Source organism: Rhinopithecus bieti, unplaced genomic scaffold, assembly GCF_001698545.2.
Source record: "Rhinopithecus bieti isolate Rb0 unplaced genomic scaffold, ASM169854v2 scaffold_36315, whole genome shotgun sequence".
Classification (NCBI taxonomy): Eukaryota; Metazoa; Chordata; class Mammalia; order Primates; family Cercopithecidae; genus Rhinopithecus; species Rhinopithecus bieti.
The window spans coordinates 253,376-271,004 of NW_016815814.1; the positions used below are offsets into that span (position 1 = coordinate 253,376).

Consider the following 17,629-nt stretch of genomic DNA (forward strand, 5'->3'; position numbering starts at 1 on the left):
TGCTGAAGAGTTTGGGTTTTCTTTCATAGACCATGGGGGTGAGGTGGGACTTGAAGGCCTTTGATTGGGGGACACGTGTTTAGATTTGAATTTTAGGAAGGCCCCTCAGGTGGCCAGGCTAGGTGAGGTGAGCAGAGGACTTGGTAAGGGGAGGCTTCTCTTGCTGTGACTGCCTATTTGTATGTCTGGCTGGGCGCTGTCTCACTGGCAGGAGGTGGCAGGCCCAGAGATGCTGGACAGTATGTGGTTCACCACTTGGGGTAGCCAAGAGTAGCAAGGAGTGAGGTGGGTTCAACTCACGAACCTGTAGTTCTTGGTAAATACTGCTTACTTTTCAGGTCATGGGGAATAAGTAGCTGCTCTAGGGGTGAACCCAAGAGTGGTGATTCACTGTCCAAACTACTGACTGGAGGGGAGCGTGTGGTGGTCATGTACGTGTGTGTATGTGTGTGTCTATATTTGAGTGGGGCAAGGGAGGGGATTGGGGACTAGGGGAGACTAGACTTCTAAACACATGATACAGCTACTATGGCTATGACACAACAGGTGTTTGTCAACTTGTTCCAGCTCTTCCCAACTCTGGCAGTGGCTATGGCCTAACAGCTGGTGGCAGGAACAGGGCTGTGACAAGAATCAGCAACTGCATGGGGCCTCATCAATTTCCAGAAGAGGACAGGACATGCTCAAGCTGCCCCAAAGAGAAAGGACAAAGGAGAGGAATTCTGAGATGCAAGTCCCTATGGAAGAGGGGACAGAGTTAAATTCCAACAGTCCAACAGACTACGGCTAGAGCCACAGTCTTCTCTTACCTGTACCTTTAACGCTCAGCTTGCTATTTGTTCCTTAGTATCTGCTGTTAGTGAGGTTCCTTTCAAAAACAAGAAAACAAAACAGTCTTTTCCTGCTGAAGTTTTTGACTTACTTCTTTCTCTCCTTTGCACCATCAAGTATTTGAGCAGTGGACACCCTTGCCTCCATTTCCTCACCCACTATGCCCTCCTCTCCTGCTGCAAACTGGCTTCCCCCCATCACTCTTCTGAAATTCTGCTCCCCAAACATACTCATTCCAGTGAAATTGTCTTCCCCAGAATTACTTTGGTGTCTGAAAGGACTGGGTGAAGGGGTAAAAAACTATTAAGATTGGCTGGGTGCAGTGGTTCACACCTGTAATCCCAGCAGTTTGGGAGGCCGAGACAGGTGGATCACCTGAGGTCAGAAGTTCAAGACTAGCCTGGTCAACATGGTGAAACCCCATCTCTACTAAAAATACAAAAATTATCCAGGTGTGGTGGTGAGCACCTGTAATCACAGCTACTCAGGAGGCTGAGGCAGGAGAATCGCTTGAACCCAGGAGGCGGAGGTTGCAGCAAGCCGAGATCACGTCACTGCTCTACAGCCTGGGAGACAGCGAGACTCTGTCTCAGAAACAACAACAACAACAACAACAGCAACAAAAACTATTAAGATTTAGATTTTGGCCAGGTGTGGTGGCTCACACTTGTAATTCCAGCACTTTGGGAGGCTAAGGAGGGCGGATTGCTTGAGCCCAGGAGTTCGAGACCAGTCTGGGCAAATAGTGAGGCCCTGTTTCTACAAAAAAATACAAAAATTAGCCAGGCGTGTTGGCACACAGCTGTAGTCCCAGCTACCCAGGAGGCTGAGGTGGGAGGATCAGCTGAGTTGGGGAGGTTGAGGTTGCATTGAGCTGTGACCATGCCACTGCATTCCAACGTGGATGACAGAATGAGACCTTGTCTCAAAATAAATTAAATAATTTAGACCGGGCATGGTGGCTCACACCTGTAATCCCAGCACTTTGGGAGGCCAAGGCAGGTGGATCACCTGAGGTCAGGAGTTCGAGACCAGCCTGGCCAACATGGTGAAACTGTGTCTCTACTAAAAATACAAAAATTAGCTGGGCATAGTGGCGGGCACCTGTAATCTCAGCTACTTGGGAGGCTGAGGCACGAGAATTGCTTGAAGCCAGGAGGCAGAGGTTGCAGTGAGCCAAGACTGCGCCATTGCACTCCAGTCTCGGCAACAGAGTGAGACTTTGTCTCAAAAATAAATAAGTAAATAAATAATTTAGATTTCAATTAAAAAAATTCTCGTCTTTGATTCAGAAGAGATTTCATTTGTTTTTAAATTGGTAATATTTAACATACTCTTTACATCTTCCTCTGGCCTCCACACCCAGTTTTGATTTCTCTGCCATTGACTAGTTCCTTTCCTTGCATTCCTATTGATACCACTTGCCAGCCTATATTAGAATCTCCTTCTTCCTTGAGTATATAATATTTAGGATTCTGCTTATATATAGCTTATAAATAAGCATGAGGATTAGTATACATATATAATTTATAAATAAACGAGTTATAAAGGTATATGCTAAAGACTTGCTATTGAAGGCCTACACTTTAAGAAAATGTTTGGAGACCACCGATTTTCAGTATGATGCTCAAAGCCTTTGTTATGGCATTCAATGCTGGTGATAATTTAGCCCCAAGTAATTTTATGGCTTCCTCCACCTCCTCTTCCTCCCTTTACCACAGATCATTCTCTTAACTATAATAAGCTACTAGACATCTTCCAAGCGCACCACAACAGCACATGTAGTTCAGAGTACTTTGCCCACAGTAGATGCTCAATCAAATCTGTTAAATAATCTCACAGCATTATTATCACTCCATCAGCCCTGGACTCTTCCTCCTTGACTTCTCTCAAGGGCACTCTCCTGATTTATTTCCTGCTGCTTCAACTATTCCTTCTGTCCTCACTGGCTGCCTCTTCCACATACACTTTCCAAATATTTACTGAGTCCCTGCTATGTATCAGGTATGGTGACAGGTACTAGGATAGACAGTGAACAAGAAAACTAGGTCCTTCAACCCAATGAAATACCCCAAAACTCCATCTCCAGTCCCTTCCCCTCATTTCCCTCTGTTCCTATGCAGCTTTGATTTCACCTCAATCTTGTCTATTTCTAGCTACTTGTTGAATATTTCTGTCTGCATATACTTCTATCACCATGCCTGAATTCATTGCTCCCCCTCTTTACATCTTCCTCTGGCCTCCACACCCAGTTTCAATTTCTCTGCCATTGACTAGTTCCTTTCCTTGCATTCCTATTGGTACCACTTGCCAGCCTATATTAGTACCTGCTTCTTCCTTGAGGTAGTTTGCCAACTGCTATTCTTGCCTTTCATCTCTCCAAGTAGCAATTCGTCCTATGCCTTGCTGCCTAAATCATTATTTTACAAATTATTGCCAGCTTTGCCCAGTATAAGATGCAGTAGGGAGGAGTTTCAGGAAAGTTTGAGGCCTACTTTTCTTTTTTCTGAGACAGGGTCTTGCTCTGTCGCTCAGGCTGAGTGCACTGGTATGATCACAGCTCACTGCAGCCTCAATCTCCTAGGTGCAGGGCGATCCTCCCACTTCAGCCTCCCAAGTAGCTGGGACTACAGCAGCACACCACCACACTTGTCTAATTTTTCTATTTTTTTTTTTTTTTTTGTAGAGATGAGGTTTCACCATGTTGCCCAGGTTGGTCTCAAACTCCTGAGCTCAAGTGATCTGCCCACCTCGGCCTCCCAAAGTGTTGGGATTGTAGGCATGAGCCACCGCACCTGGCCTAATTTTTGGTATTCAGACCTGCTTTTCACAGGGCTTTCAAACTGCTTCACCCAGCATTTCAGGGATTCTTCACAGACTATTTGGCTTGGTGTCTGAGGGTTCAAGCTTACACCCACTCTTGCCTTGATTTGGATTTGTGCTCATTGTTCCCACAAGGCATGGTACCCACTTCTGTGTCTTCACTAGGTTCCCCTCCCTCCCCACCTGTCTTGGCCTCTCAGTCCAACTCATTTAATACACATTGCTTTGTTGCCTTTTAATCATGTCTTCTCTGCCCAGATTTTGTGGCCAACCCTTAGCCTCCAGAAATGGGCCTTTTGGCTTTTTATAATCCAGTGTTCACTGAAATTTACTGTGTTCTAAGCACTGTTCTGTTTTATATACACGCTTTCATTTTATTTTCACAAGCCCAGAAGGTGTTACTTTTAACATCTTCATTTATAGAGATTACTTTGCCCAAAGCCATGAATAAGAGGCAGAACTCAAATTTGAAAGCAAGTCTAACTCCAGAATTTGAGCTCCTTTCAGTGACTGCTTGCCTAACCCTGCGTGACCACATAATAAGCCTCAACCAATATTTACTGTGGGTAATACTCCCTTCCCACAGGAACTTCTCTTTGCCATGAGTGATTTCCCATAGTGCCTGGGGTTTGAACTACCCACTTTGGCACCTACTGGTCTATTGTTTGATACTATTGTTTCTTCTTTCCCTCATCTCAGGCTCTATTTTCTCATACTATTGTTTCTAATGTTGCCTTTGCCTAGCAGTTTTCCTTCTCATCAGGTCAGGGATAGTCCCATTGGCTGATGTGGGCGTGAGGCTGCTACGGCCTTCACAGCGGGATCTTCCTCCTCCACTGAAGACAATCAGTGGCATTCAAATCTTAAGACTCCTTTGGGGTGTTTGTTAAAAATGCAGCTGATTAGTTTTGGGGTGGGACAGAGGAAATCTGCATCTTTAACACCCAGATCATTCTTAGGTTATAGTCAGTGCATCGGTCTACATTCCCACCTTGTGAGGACTGACCCATTTAGGCAGGATTATTTCCTGGTATAGTGGTTCTCTAAACATTGCACACAGCTGAAGAATTGGAAACGGGGCCTCTTTTGTTTCTGGATACACCACTTGGCAGGTGTTTAACAACATCCTCTGACAGGCTGCTTGCCACAGGTGCATGCTTGACACGTGCATCTCGTTGGTACCATCCCCTCCCCCCTTCCCACCCCTGCTGCCCAACCAAGACCCCTCTAGTCCCACCACCACCCGGCAGCTGTTACCCTCCTCCAAGCCCCCAATCGCCCCCCGCTCCCGCCCACTGCCCTCCCTTCCTTTCCCTCCCCCCCACACCCCTTCCCCAGGCTCCTCCCACTTCAGAATTTTTTTTGTTCCTAAGTTTATCCTGTGAGGTGGGGGTGGGGGGAACTGGTTAGATGGAGAGGACGCTCTGCCATTCAGAGGTCCTACTGAGTGGGGACACCTTTTCCCCTCGAGAAAACCTTGTTTCTACCAGAGAAATGGGCATGAGGCCTCTCTCTGGAACTTGAACCCCTCTGTCCCTGGAAACATCCCAAAACAGGCCCAGCCTGCTATGTTCCTTTGTTGGGGCACAGAGGGAATGGAATCTTACCGATAAGGTGAGAAGAGCTTCAGAGAATACCAAGGACGGGCCCACCCTTCTCCCTCCTCCCTCCAAACACCTCAGGCTAAAAGGGGAGGGGAAAAAAAGGCACCAACCCAACAAAGAGTTTAAGACAGCAATTCACAAGCTTTTTCCAAATATGAAGCATTTTTTAACCAATTCGTTTTTTTAATTCTTAAATCTGACATTACAGAAACTAAAACTGAAATTTATATAACATTTCCCTCTACATTTCATTATCGCAACAAGAAATAAAATTCATGAGCCAAAAACCCAAAACAAAACTAAATAACAGGAAAGCTTAGCTTATAAAACTAAATATGGGACCCAGGCCATTAACAGCTGAACAGAGGAACAGAGAATGTGATTTTTAAACTTTTAGCGGATAAAGTTGTGTAGAAACTGAACACTTTACAAATTATTTAAAACCTTGGAATCACTGACCAGAAATTACACAGTTGGATCATGGGAAGAACAGCAGGGAAAGGGGTTATTGAGGGAAACTAACACTTGTTCTAGCTTGCACCCCATGCCCTTCTCAGAGGAACCCGCCCTGGATTGATCTAGCATACTGGCCAGACTAATACTGGCAGCAGAGCAGTGATAGTTAACCTGCTACCAGCAGGGAGGCCTTCCACTGGTTGGCAATTTTAATCTGGGCCCCGGACATCTGGCGGATCTCATTATGTGGCGCCTTGGCGCCCGATTATGCAGCCAATTAAGTTTATTTGAATGGTGAGTTATGGGTGGGTTTGAGTAGATGCAATCCAAACTGCCCAATAGCCTTTCACCTCTGGGAGAGCTGGAAGTCCAATTCCGGCGAATCCGGTCCCGCCGTGCATCATGGCAAAGTGAGACTGTTGTCTGCCCACTGGTTCAGCTTGGCCAGGATCGAGCGGAGAATGGTGTGTTGTCCTTGAATCCAGAGTAGGCATCTAGAGGGGTCCCCTCCAGCGTCATGGGTGCATGGGGTAGCCCGCAGCGTCGCTGCACCGATTCTTTGGCCGCCCCGCGCAGATGACTGGGGAGCTGGCCGGCAATGGGCTGGTACGGAATGGGTCATGGACTCTCCCTTGCGGGAGACTGGGAGAGCCGTCTCCAGCCATGGGGGACCAGGCAGATCTGCTTGACCACACTCTGGTGACAGACTGCGGCACCGCCAGCGATGGTGATGGCCGCTCGGTGGCGGAGTTGGGCAGCCATATCCCCCGCCACCTGGACCTGCGCCCCCGACTCTCCGCGGATCTCTTTGATCTTACACCCGCCTTTCCAATCAGTGGAGCCGCACTGGGTGCCGGCACCCACCAGCCTCAGGGTGACCGGGGGCCGCTAGGCCGCGGTGCTTTTGGTCATGAGCTGTTGATTATCTTCCTCCAGCTTGTCATGATCATAGCGAAAGCCTTAAAGATGGCATTGGTGGGGCCGGGTCAGAGTGATGATTCTCTCTGGGGACAATTCCCTCCGAGATGTTGATCCGCGCGCCCACTACTCCTCGCGGATCCTCTAACCGACTCCCTTTCTTCCCAAGATGTTCCACTTCCTTCCATGCATAAGAAGCCGAAATGGTGAGTCACATTTAGTCCCACTTTTCGTCACACCGGCATCGCCATGGCGGAGCGGCGGCGGCGTTCGGGGGGTTGGGCTCGTTACGTGGTCAAGTCTTCGCGGCTGGGCGGGCAGGGGAGTGTAGGCCCAAACTCCGGCGCGAGGCGAGCGCAGGGCCGCGGAGCGAGGGAGCGGCGGTGAGGGCCGCAGCAGTAGTCGGCAGCGGCGCGGGGCGGAGGGGGCGAGCGGGGCGGGATCGCGGGCGGGCGGGTGGGCGAGGCGCGGCGTGGCGACTCCGGCGGCAGCCTCGGGCGGTCTGGGCGGGGCGGGAAGCCCGCTTTCAACCCGCGTACCCTCTGACCCCGGAATGTTTGTGCGCAGGACCCCTTGAAAAAAAATGGGACCCGTCTTTTTAGGTCACAAGATTGCGCCAACCTCACATGGTTCCTTAAAAAAAAAAACCCTTCTGCACACTGCAGTAGTGAAATCAAGCGGCATTATGGGCGGGAAACTGTGAGTCCGGCAAAGTTTTAAAATGACTATGTATTTTATTACTTCTAACGGCACTGGCGGGTGACTGAAAATTACTAGTGTTGTGTATGGGGACAGACATTATTTTCCTGCCTACATGAGGGGGGCTGTGCGAGGGAACGACACGGGCAGCCCAAGCTGGAAACTGCAGGCACAGCCGGACGCCCGCGGGTTTAAAACGTGCAGCGCGAGGTGACACCCCCCCCCGGGCGTGCGCTGAGGGTGTGGGGGGAGGTGAGGGGCAGACGCGTCTCCGGCGGAGGGGCGGCGAGGCGAGGCCTGCGAGGTGCGCGCGGGCGGGCCACGTGGCCTTTTCGTTCCCCGGCGTCCGGCGCGCGCTGCATCGACCCTCACCCCGGCCCCTGCCCCCCGGGGCGGCCGGTGGGCAGAAAAAGACCGAAACCCACTCACGGCCGCCTCTCGAATCGCGGCTCTGCTGTTTGCGGGGCGTGCTAGAAACGTGGTCCTAGAAAGAATGGCGTCCATTTACATAATGCTTTGTTTGCGTTTCGCAAGTTTTTTTCGGTTAAAGCCACAGAAACTCCGCCTCTTGCCCTTGTGTCGTTTCCACCGCGGCACCCTTTTCCGACATTAGAAACAATAGTGTGCGCCTGTGGAGGCCTTGTTTATTCAGGGGCTGCCGGCCAGGGCTTCAGGACGTTTCTGCGGCTTTTTCCGCGCGGCCTGGGCTCCCGCGGCTGCCTTTCGGGCCCGTGGGCGCAGCCACCACCGCACCCGACTCTCTGGGGGCGGCCCCGTCAGGGCCCGCCATCTTGGAAGGCCTTTTTTGCAGGTTCCTCCCGCTGAGGAAGTGTCGTTTAAGACTCTGGCATATGAGTTGTGATTTCTGCCCTTTCCCCTTCCTCCTTGGGCTAAGCCAGACCAGAAAGGGCCCTGTGCGCAACGTGCTTCAGAATCCCTCGGGGAAAGCGGCTAACGTGGCGCTACTCCGCCTCCCCCGTTCCTTCCCCGTGGGGCGGCCGCCATGTTGGCTGAACACAAAATGGCGACACGTGGCTAGCATTCGTCGCCAACGAGAAATTGGGGTCGGCCCGAAAGCTCTGGAATGTACCCCCGTTCCTCCCCGGGGCCTTTCCCGCCCCGCGAGTTTTATGACCTAGAAAACCCCACAGGCTGGTCTGAAGGTCGGAAGCCTAATTTTAACGCGTTTTCCTCCCTTTAATTTGAAACGGGAACGCGAATAACTAAAATGTAGGCACAATATTTAATCTCTCGCCTTTTGAAAGCTTAACGATGAATAATAGGGGGCAGTATCAAGGGATAATTTGGGTCCCCACAGTACCAAAGCATTTAGAAACCTGCTTAATTCAAGGAATGAGATAAATTACTGCTTTTTTAGACTGCCTAGCATGGGCCGTTGTGCTGGAGAGAAGGAGAAATACGAAGAGACCAGAATGCCTCTGACTTTTTCATAGGACGGTTGGCCGGTGAATCTTACTAACAGTTTACCACAATTCAGTGTTCACTCTTAGTCTAGAAGGGACAGGCGTTTATTGTGCATTGGCCAGTGCCAGCACATCCGATGCAAGGCATTTCACCGTATTCTATCTTTAATTTTTACCATGATCCTCTGAGGTAGGTGTTCTTATCTCTCTCTCTTTTTTAAACAGAGGAAGACACTTAAACATAAAGATGAAGTGCCTAATTCAAGGTCACACAATGTCGGGGATGGACCTCCAGATTTCCTTACTGGTGAGCACATTTTCCAGATTTTTCTGTAAATCAGGGTTTTGGAATTTAAATGCTATTTTAAACGTTTAGGTGAGCTTGTCATTTAAATGAGCCCTTGAGGTAACCTTTGTTGTGTAGTCAGCCCCCTTTTGTGTCTGTTTGGCGACTCCCAGCTTTTCCTGATAAGAGCTACACCTGTAACAGGCAGGCGGGCTGAAATGCTGTCTTATGCAGTGTCTGATGAGGATAAGGATGGGGAAATGATTCAGCCCGCTCAGAGGCTCAGGTATTTGTCGGTCCGGCCTTGTCTGTGGCACATTTGAGTCTACCTGGCTCTGGGGGAGCAAACAGTTTTCTGTATGACTTACTTGCTTCCCTCAGCTCCCCATGGGCTTGACTCTTGCCTCCCCGACCCCAGCACCCCAACCAGGTAAAAATAAATTCACTCTGGCACGAAGCCTCCGTTTCTCTGCAGAGATTGACAGAGCATGACAGAGTGTTAGGTCAGTCTATGGACTCTTCTGTTGAGTGCAATACGTAGCTAGTGGGCCAAGCAACAAACGGATGCCTGAGCAGGGCTCTGATTGTGCGGATATGAGAGGCAAAGAGAAAGGCTTTGCCTTTAACTTGCGTTACTATCAGATATATTTTCCAGAGTGGTTTCATGTAGGCTTATATAACTCTACAAACACATTTAATAGGTACATAACAGCAACGATGACAGTTATAGTACTAGGTGCTTACTGTATGCTAGGCATTGTTCTAAGCCTTATTTTATGTCTTCAATGTCTCACATTTTTAAAGAAAACACTGTAAGAAACAAATTTTACATTTTGACTTAAGACATTTCTGCACACATATGTAACAAAATTTTTGCAAAACAATATTTGTTGCTACATGCAGTATACTTGGGTAATTTCTATTCTTTATATATAAAAAGGACATGCTATAAAGTGATTACAAACCCATTAGTAAGTTGTGATCACTTATACACATTTAATCCTCACAAAACCTCCTGAAATGGGTGGTACAGAGGTACAGATTGGTGAAGGAATTTATCCAAGGTCACACAGCTATTAAGTGGTAAAGCAAGGATTTGAATTTAGGCAATCTGAGTCCAGAGACTCCATACTTAACCACTAAACTGGATGTGGTCTCTGCAAAAGGTCCTGTCTCATGGGGAGACAGAATAGATGAGAGAATTAAAAATATTACCAAGTGTTAGAAACTCAGGTGACAACAAAAGGACTAAATTGCATATAATCAAGGAATGTTCAACCAAAGCCTTCTGGTCTTGTAAATCTAACTTATTTCTCTTCCCTAGAGAAAATTTTATCCATCAGGTCTTTCTTCCCAAGTCTACCTACTGAAATATTTCCATAATTTCCTGTTATGTACTCCTGGGACTTAGTGCACCTCCTCAGAGAAGCCTTCCTTTTCCCAACTTCCCCAGCTCTTAGCCTCCCTCCTTCCCCCAGAGTCTTATAGTTTCTCCCTTCGGTAGCCCACGTTTGGCCATTGGTTAAATTGTAATGTGTCTTGAGGTTGATAACATGTCATATAGGAACCTTGGGTGATGCTGTGATCTGGCAAAGAGGTCACTGGACCTTGGAATCTGTGGCTCTGGGCCCTAGTCCTAGCTCTGCCCCTGACTAGCTCGAGACTTCTACAACTCTTGTGTCAGGGTTTCAGTTCTCCCTTTTATAAAGCAAGAGATTAAATGATCTCTAAGGGTCTTTCTACTTATGTTCAGGGAAGGATGATATTTGATGACCTTGGTTATTTATCTTTGGGGGGCGGGAGGTTTATGTAAATATTTTCTGCACTTTTGCTAAAATCTCCACTCCCTTCCTCAGACCTGCATTATCTTGTGGATACCTGAGTGAATTACACACCACCCATTTTATAGATGAAGCCACTGAGACATGGAGCAACTGACTGAGTAGTCACTGCCCCACCCCTGGAGCCTCACACATGACTCATCTCCTCTCCCTCAGTGACTACAGGTTGGTTGAGGGGTTTAACAAGGCTAAGAAGGTGAGTCAGGTTTATACTTTGGAAGTTGAACCACAGGATTTATGCTACATTCAGAGGAATGATTGTTGCTTCCTCTCAATGTTAAGTGGGTATGTCATGTAAAACTTTTCAAAGTGATTTCGTGTTACTCGTAGGGTCTTATTATGCCCGTTTTACAGAAGAGCCATTTTGGGATTAGAGGAGTGAAGTGACTTGCCCAAGGTTACACAGCCTGTTAGAACCTGAGCTGAGCCTCTTGACTCCTAGTTATGGATTATACCTTTCCATGGCTTCTGATGCTTGTCATACGGACTTTGATGTGTAGGATAGCTTTACCTTAAACTCAAAAGGCTTTCCAGCCAGTCATTATTTTTCTGTTCCCAAAGAGCCAATGCATATACCTTAAGTTCCTAACTCTTGTTTTAGAAAATCTCTTCCCTCTTTTCCCTGATGTTTACATTTATGAGTTTGGAAGGGGTGAGAAAGATTACTCAATAAGACTCAAGTTCTCTGGGAGCAGGGACCACATTTATTTTCTCTAACCTACCTGATTCAGCAAGCATACTATGGTTATTTAATTTTTTTTATTTTTAATTTTTATTTATTTTTTGAGACAAGCTCTTGCTCTGTCACGCAGGCTGGAGTGTAGTGGCTCCATCATAGCTCACTTCCACCTCTGTCCCCCGGGCTGAAGCAAACCAATCCCCCCACCTCGACCTCCTCAGTAACTGGGACTACAGGTGTGTACCCACCATGCTGGCTAATTTTTAAATTAAATTAAATTAGATTACATTAATTTATGTATGTATTTATTTTTGAGATGGAGTTTCGCTCTTGTTGCCCAGGCTGGAGTGCAGTGGCACGATCCTGGCTCACTGCAATCTCTGCCTCCCAGGTTCAAGCGATTCTCCTGCGTCAGCCTCTTGAGTAGCTGGGATTACAGGCATGTACCTCCACGCCCGGCTAATTTTGTATTTTTAGTAGAGACAGGGTTTCTCCTTGTTGGTCAGGCTGGCCTCGAACTCCTGACCTCAGGTGATCCACCCACCTCGGCCTCCCAAAGTTTTGGGATTACAGGCATGAGCCACCACGCCCGGTTTAATTTTTTAATTTTTATTTTTAGTAGAGGTCTTGCCATGTTGCTCAGGTTGGCTTTGAATTCCTGAGCTCAAGTGATACTTCTACCTCAGTCTCCCAAAGTCCTGGGATTTCCTGTGTGAGTCACCATGCCTGGCCTATAGCCATTTAAAGTCGCCGTACTGGTCTGTACTGGTTAAGTGCTGTGGATGAGGTGGTGAGGCAGGTAGACTGCCTGAGGTCAGGAGTTCAAGACCAGCCTGGCCAACATGGCAAAACCGTGTCCCTACTAAAAATACAGGAAAAAAAAAATTAGCTGGGTGTGGTGGTATGTGCCTGTAATCCCAACTACTTGGGAGGCTGAGGCATGTGAATGTGAACCTGGGAGGTAGAGGTTGCAGTGAGCTGAGATGGTGCCACTGTACTCTAGCCTGGGGGAAAGAGGGAGACTCTAAAAAAAAAAAAAAAAAATTTGTCCTACTAACATGTAGCTTTTTTTTGTTTGTTTTAAGTGGTTTACTTTTCTGTCCCCCGTAAGATTTATCTTTCTATTTCTCTTTTTTTTTAAAGTAGTAGTAGTCTGGACATGGTGGTTCACACCTGTAATCGCAGCATTTTGGGAGGCTGAGGCAGGAGGATCATTTGAGTCCAGGTGTTGGAGACCAGCCTGGGCAACATGGTGAGACCCTGTCTCTACAAAAAAATAAAAAAATTAATTGGGTGTGGTTGCGTGCATCTATGGTCCCAGCTACTTGCAAAGCTGAGGTGGGAGAATCACTTGAGCCTACGAGTCAGAGGCTGCAGTGAGCCATGATCATGTAGCTGCACTCCAGTCCGAACAACAGAGTGAGACCCTATCTAAAAAAAAGAAAATAAGAGTAAATTGAGAAAGCCTTTGCCCTGTTACTTTCTAGGTTACTACAGCTAAAAATACATCTTCTTAAAAATTTTTTTTTTTTTTGAAACGGAGTCTCGCTCTGTCGCCCAGGCTGGAGTGCAGTGGCCGGATCTCAGCTCACTGCAAGCTCCGCCTCCTGGGTTTACGCCATTCTCCTGCCTCAGCCTCCTGAGTAGCTGGGACTACAGGCGCCCACCACCTCGCCCGGCTAGCTTTTTGTATTTTTTTAAGTAGATACGGGGTTTCACCATGTTAGCCAGGATGGTCTCGATCGCCTGACCTCGTGATCCACCCTTCTTGGCCTCCCCAAAGTGGCTAGGATTACCAGGCTTTTGAGCCACCAGTGTGCCGCCTTTTTTTTTTTTTTTTTGAGACGGAGTCCTGCTCTGTCGCCCAGGCTGGAATGCAGTGGTGTGATCTCGACTCACTCCAAGCTCCGCCTCCCGGGTTCACGCCATTCTCCTGCCTCAGACTCCCGAGTACCTGGGACTACAGGCACCCACCACCGTGCCTGGCTAATTTTTTGAAGTTTTAGTAGAGACAGGGTTTCACTGTGTTAGGATGGTCTCGATCTCCTGACATCATGATCTGCCTGCCTCGGCCTCCCACCGTGCCTGGCCCTTTTTTTTTTTTTTTTTAAGGCAGAGTCTTGCTCTGTTGCCAGGATGGAGTGCAGTGGCACAGTCTCGGCTCACTGCAGCCTCTGCTTCCCGGGTTCAAGTGATTCTCCTGCCTCATCCTCCCAAGTAGCGGGACTACGGATGTGTGCCACCACGCCTGGCTAATTTTCGTATTTTTAGTAGAGATGGGGTTTCACCATGTTAGCCAGCATGGAAAATTTTTTTATATGGAAAGGAGTGCTTTATTTCTCATAAATAAATGTCAGGCTGGGAAGTGTAGCCTCCAGCCAGAAGCCAGAAACAGGCACTTCCAAGCAATATGTCTTACCCATTTTGTAGATAGTAACAGTTTGACCTCATGTGCTGGTGACCCTGCACTGCTGTTAGGAGATCACTTCTTGGTTCTCTGAGAAATGTAAGAAATGTGTTCGGGTTGGTATAGCTGGGTGTGGTGGTTCATACCTGTAATCCCTGCACTTTGGGCATCTGAGGCAGGAGGATTGTTTGAGCCTATGAATTCAAGACCAGCCTGGGCAACATAAGGAGACCCTGTCTCTACCAAAATAATTATCCCAGCTACTGGGCAGGTTGAGGCAAGGAGTTTCCAACTAGCAGACTGCGAGGTAGAGGACAGGGAAGGGTATTCCAGGCAGAGGAAACAAAGGCCTGAAGTCAAAGAGAGCACAGTCCATTCAGAAGTTGTAGTCATTTTAGGAAGATATGAATGAAGGATGTTTGCATTATCCAGTTTTTAGTGATTATTGTTTTGCTACTTCGGTAGTGTAGATTATTGAGATTTGACTATACTTGCTAGAGCACAGAAAGTTAAAGGCCTTATTTTATAGCAATAATTCTCTTTTAAGGCGAAGACATCAGAAATTATACTTACGGTCTAGAGATTCTCTTTTTTTTTTTTTTCCTGAGACAGTTTCTCGCTCTGTCACCCAGGTTGGAGTGCAGTGGCAAGATCTCGACTCACTGCCAGCTCCACCTCCTGGGCTCATGCCATTTTCCTGCGTCAGCCTCCTGAGTAGCTGGGACTACAGGCATCTACCACCACGCCCAACTAATGTTTTGTATTTTTAGTAGAGACAAGGTTTCTCTGTGTTAGCTAGGATGGTCTCGATCTGACCTCGTGATCCACCTGCCTGGGCTTCCCAAAGTGCTGAGATTACAGGTGTGAGCCACCATGCCTGGCCATCTATCTGAGCTTCTAAGGAGAAAATGTAAATTAAACCTAACCTTTGAGTTAGCAAATGATGGATAACTCCCTGTCCCATAAAAGAAAGAAGGGGTAGGCCGAGCACCGTGGCTCACGCCTGTAATCCCAGCACTTTGGGAGGCCAAAGTGGGCAGATCACCTGAGGTCAGGAGTTCAAGATCAGCCTGGCCAACATGGTGAAACTCCGTCTCTACTAAAATACAAAAATTATCTGGGTGTGGTGGCACATGCCTGTAATCCCAGCTACTTAGGGGGCTGAGGCAGAACAATCCTTGAACCCGGAAGGCAGAGGTTGATCATGCCATTGCACTCCAGCCTAGGCAAAAGAGTGGAAACTGTCTCAAAAAAAAAAAAAAAAAAAAGAAAAGGCAGGGCACAGTGCACAGTCTACTCCTTTCTCATCTAACTTTTGAATCTCACTGTGTTTTGCTTTGTTTTTGAGGAGGGGTATGTGTGGAAATTTAGGGTCTTTGTTAAGCTGGTTAGGAGGTTTGAGTTAGGGAGGAGAGAAAGGAGTTCAAGAATGATTGCTACTTTATGCAGAACAACAAAAAAAAATACATTTAAATAACTTGTTTCTCTGATCCCACTTACTAAGCACAAGCAAGACTTAGGGATTTTGTTTCAGAGAGTTACTTCAACCAGACAAAGCATTTGTTCAACATTATTCACTGTGTAATATTTGTTGTGTCCCGATTAAGAGCATTGATTTTTGCTTTTTGTATTTCTGAGACACGGATATAGCTGAATTAAATAGAAACCTTCTGTGTGTTCGTTGGATAGTACTGGGATTTTTATGTGGATTAAAAGAGAAGAAAAGTGTTATGTGTGGAATAGGAAAGAACAAGCTTAGAAAATGTATGTAGAGTTAGTGGTCATTTCTCACCCATTTTTATTCTTGATGTCTCAGTAGCATTTGACAGTCTGTTGCGCCCTAGCTTCACTTGTTTTCCAGGATGTCACTCCCTTGTTGCTGTTCCTGCCTCACTGGTTCCTCCTTCTCAGCTTTTTTTTTCTTGTTCTTCATCTCCTTAGCCTCCATTTATGAAGTACTCAGAGCAATCCTTGGATCCCTTCTCTGTCTGCACTCTTTTCCTAGGTGCTCTCTTTCAAGACTTTATTTTTTAGAGACAGATTCTAACTCTGTTGCCCAGGCTGGAGTGCAGTGATATGATCATAGTTGACTGTAGCCTTTGATTCCTGGTCTCAAGAAATCCTCCCACCCCTCCTCAGTCGCTAGTACTACAGGTACCCATCACCATGCCTGGCTAATTTATTATTTTTTTGTAGAGACAGGGTCTCACTATGTTGCTCAGGCTGGACTTGATTAAGACTTTAAATGCCGTTATTCCCTGACAATTCGTGAGTTTACATTATTAGCTTGAATGTCTTTCCCTGAACTCAAGACTTATATCCAGCTGTTCACTGGATATCTCCACTTGGGTGTCTAATAGTCTATTGAACTTATTAAAAAACTTCAGAACATTTCCTCTCAAATCTGCATCTCTGGAAGGTCCTCCCCATCTCAGAGTTGCTATTCATCTGTGTATTGAATATATAGAGAGTCTCCCTTAACTCTTGTTTTTTCGTTCTCCTCATCCATTTCACCAGCAGGTCCTGTCAACTTCACCTTAAAATATATCCAGTATTTAAACACTTCCCACCACCTGCCCTACTGCTACTGGAATAGCTTTCTAAATGATCTTCCTCCTTTTGCTCTTTGCCCCGTAAATCTAATTTTAACAGTGACCAGAATAATTCTTTTAAGTATATATCAGATCAAGTCACTGCTTTGCTGAAAACTGTCATCTGGGTGCCCAGATTAAAATCCCACCTGGATTAAAAGGTAGTGTCCCTATCATGGTCTATAAGACCATATAGGATCCACACTACTGTTTCCCAGTGCTCTGACTTCATACCACTTCCCCTTGTGCTATAGCCACACTGGTCTCCTTTGCAGTTGCTCCAGCATGCCGTGCCTTGGGGCCTTTGTAGTTGTTTTTTCTGCCAGGAACATCATTTTTCCAGATGTCAGTATGGCCTTCTCCCTTATCTCCTTCAGGTTTCTACTCAACTGTCATTTTAATCAGTGAAATATACTTTAACTGCCTTATTTAAAATAAAAGCTATCTGTCTGCATTCTGCTTTCTCTGCTCCCCTTCCCTGTTTTACTTTTCTGCATAGTGCTTGCTATTTGACATACTGTTCATTCATTCATTGTTCATTATTTAGCAAATACTTATTGAGTGCTGTCTGCTGTGTGCCAGGCATTGTGTTCTAGGGACTCTCTACCATAGTTTATTACATGTCACCACCCACTAGAATGTAAATTTCATGATGGTTAGGACTTTGTTTTGCTCATTGCTATAGCCCTACTCCTAGAACAGTGTCTTTGACATAGGAGCTGAATGAATAAATTTATTTAATTTTTTTTTTTGAGACGGAGTCTCGTTCTGTCCCCCAGGCTGGAGTGCAGTGGCGTGATCTCGGTTCACTGCCACTTCCACCTCCCAGGTTCAAGTGATTCTCCTGCCTCAGCCTCCTGAGTAGCTGGGATTACAGGCGTGTGCCCCACGCCCGGCTAATTTTGTATTTTAATAGAGACGGGGTTTCACTATGTTGATCAGGCTGGTCTCAAACTCCTGACCTCGTGATCCGCCCACCTCGGCCTCCCAAACTGCTGGGATTACAGGTGTGAGCCACCGCGCTCGGCTAATTTATTTAATTTTTATTTTTTATTTTATTTTATTTTATT

At 46.8% G+C, this 17,629-nt stretch overlaps 1 protein-coding gene and 1 long non-coding RNA gene across 15 annotated transcripts in view; one reads left to right on the plus strand and one right to left on the minus strand.

Annotated features, from left to right (window-relative positions):
- Positions 1-5,723: 5,723 nt before the first annotated feature.
- On the minus strand, positions 5,724-7,431 carry PCBP1 (poly(rC) binding protein 1). Its single transcript, XM_017853756.1, is given in 10 exon segments — positions 5,724-5,888; positions 5,920-5,959; positions 5,961-6,144; positions 6,147-6,195; positions 6,198-6,247; positions 6,250-6,352; positions 6,354-6,658; positions 6,661-6,697; positions 6,699-7,204; positions 7,374-7,431. Coding segments are annotated over 10 exon segments (1,497 nt in total).
- Positions 7,432-7,640: 209 nt separating this feature from the next.
- LOC108516350 (uncharacterized) overlaps positions 7,641-17,629 on the plus strand; it is a 111,820-nt gene continuing 101,831 nt past the window's right edge. For 6 of the 14 annotated variants that reach the window (XR_001881788.1, XR_001881787.1, XR_001881789.1 and 3 more), the window contains exons 1-2: positions 7,641-9,062; positions 10,898-11,078. This is a non-coding gene — a long non-coding RNA (uncharacterized LOC108516350). Of the gene's footprint in view, positions 9,063-10,897; positions 11,079-11,694; positions 11,798-17,629 lie in introns of all 14 variants that reach the window. The other 8 variants (XR_001881794.1, XR_001881791.1, XR_001881793.1 and 5 more) reach the window with 4 other exon arrangements.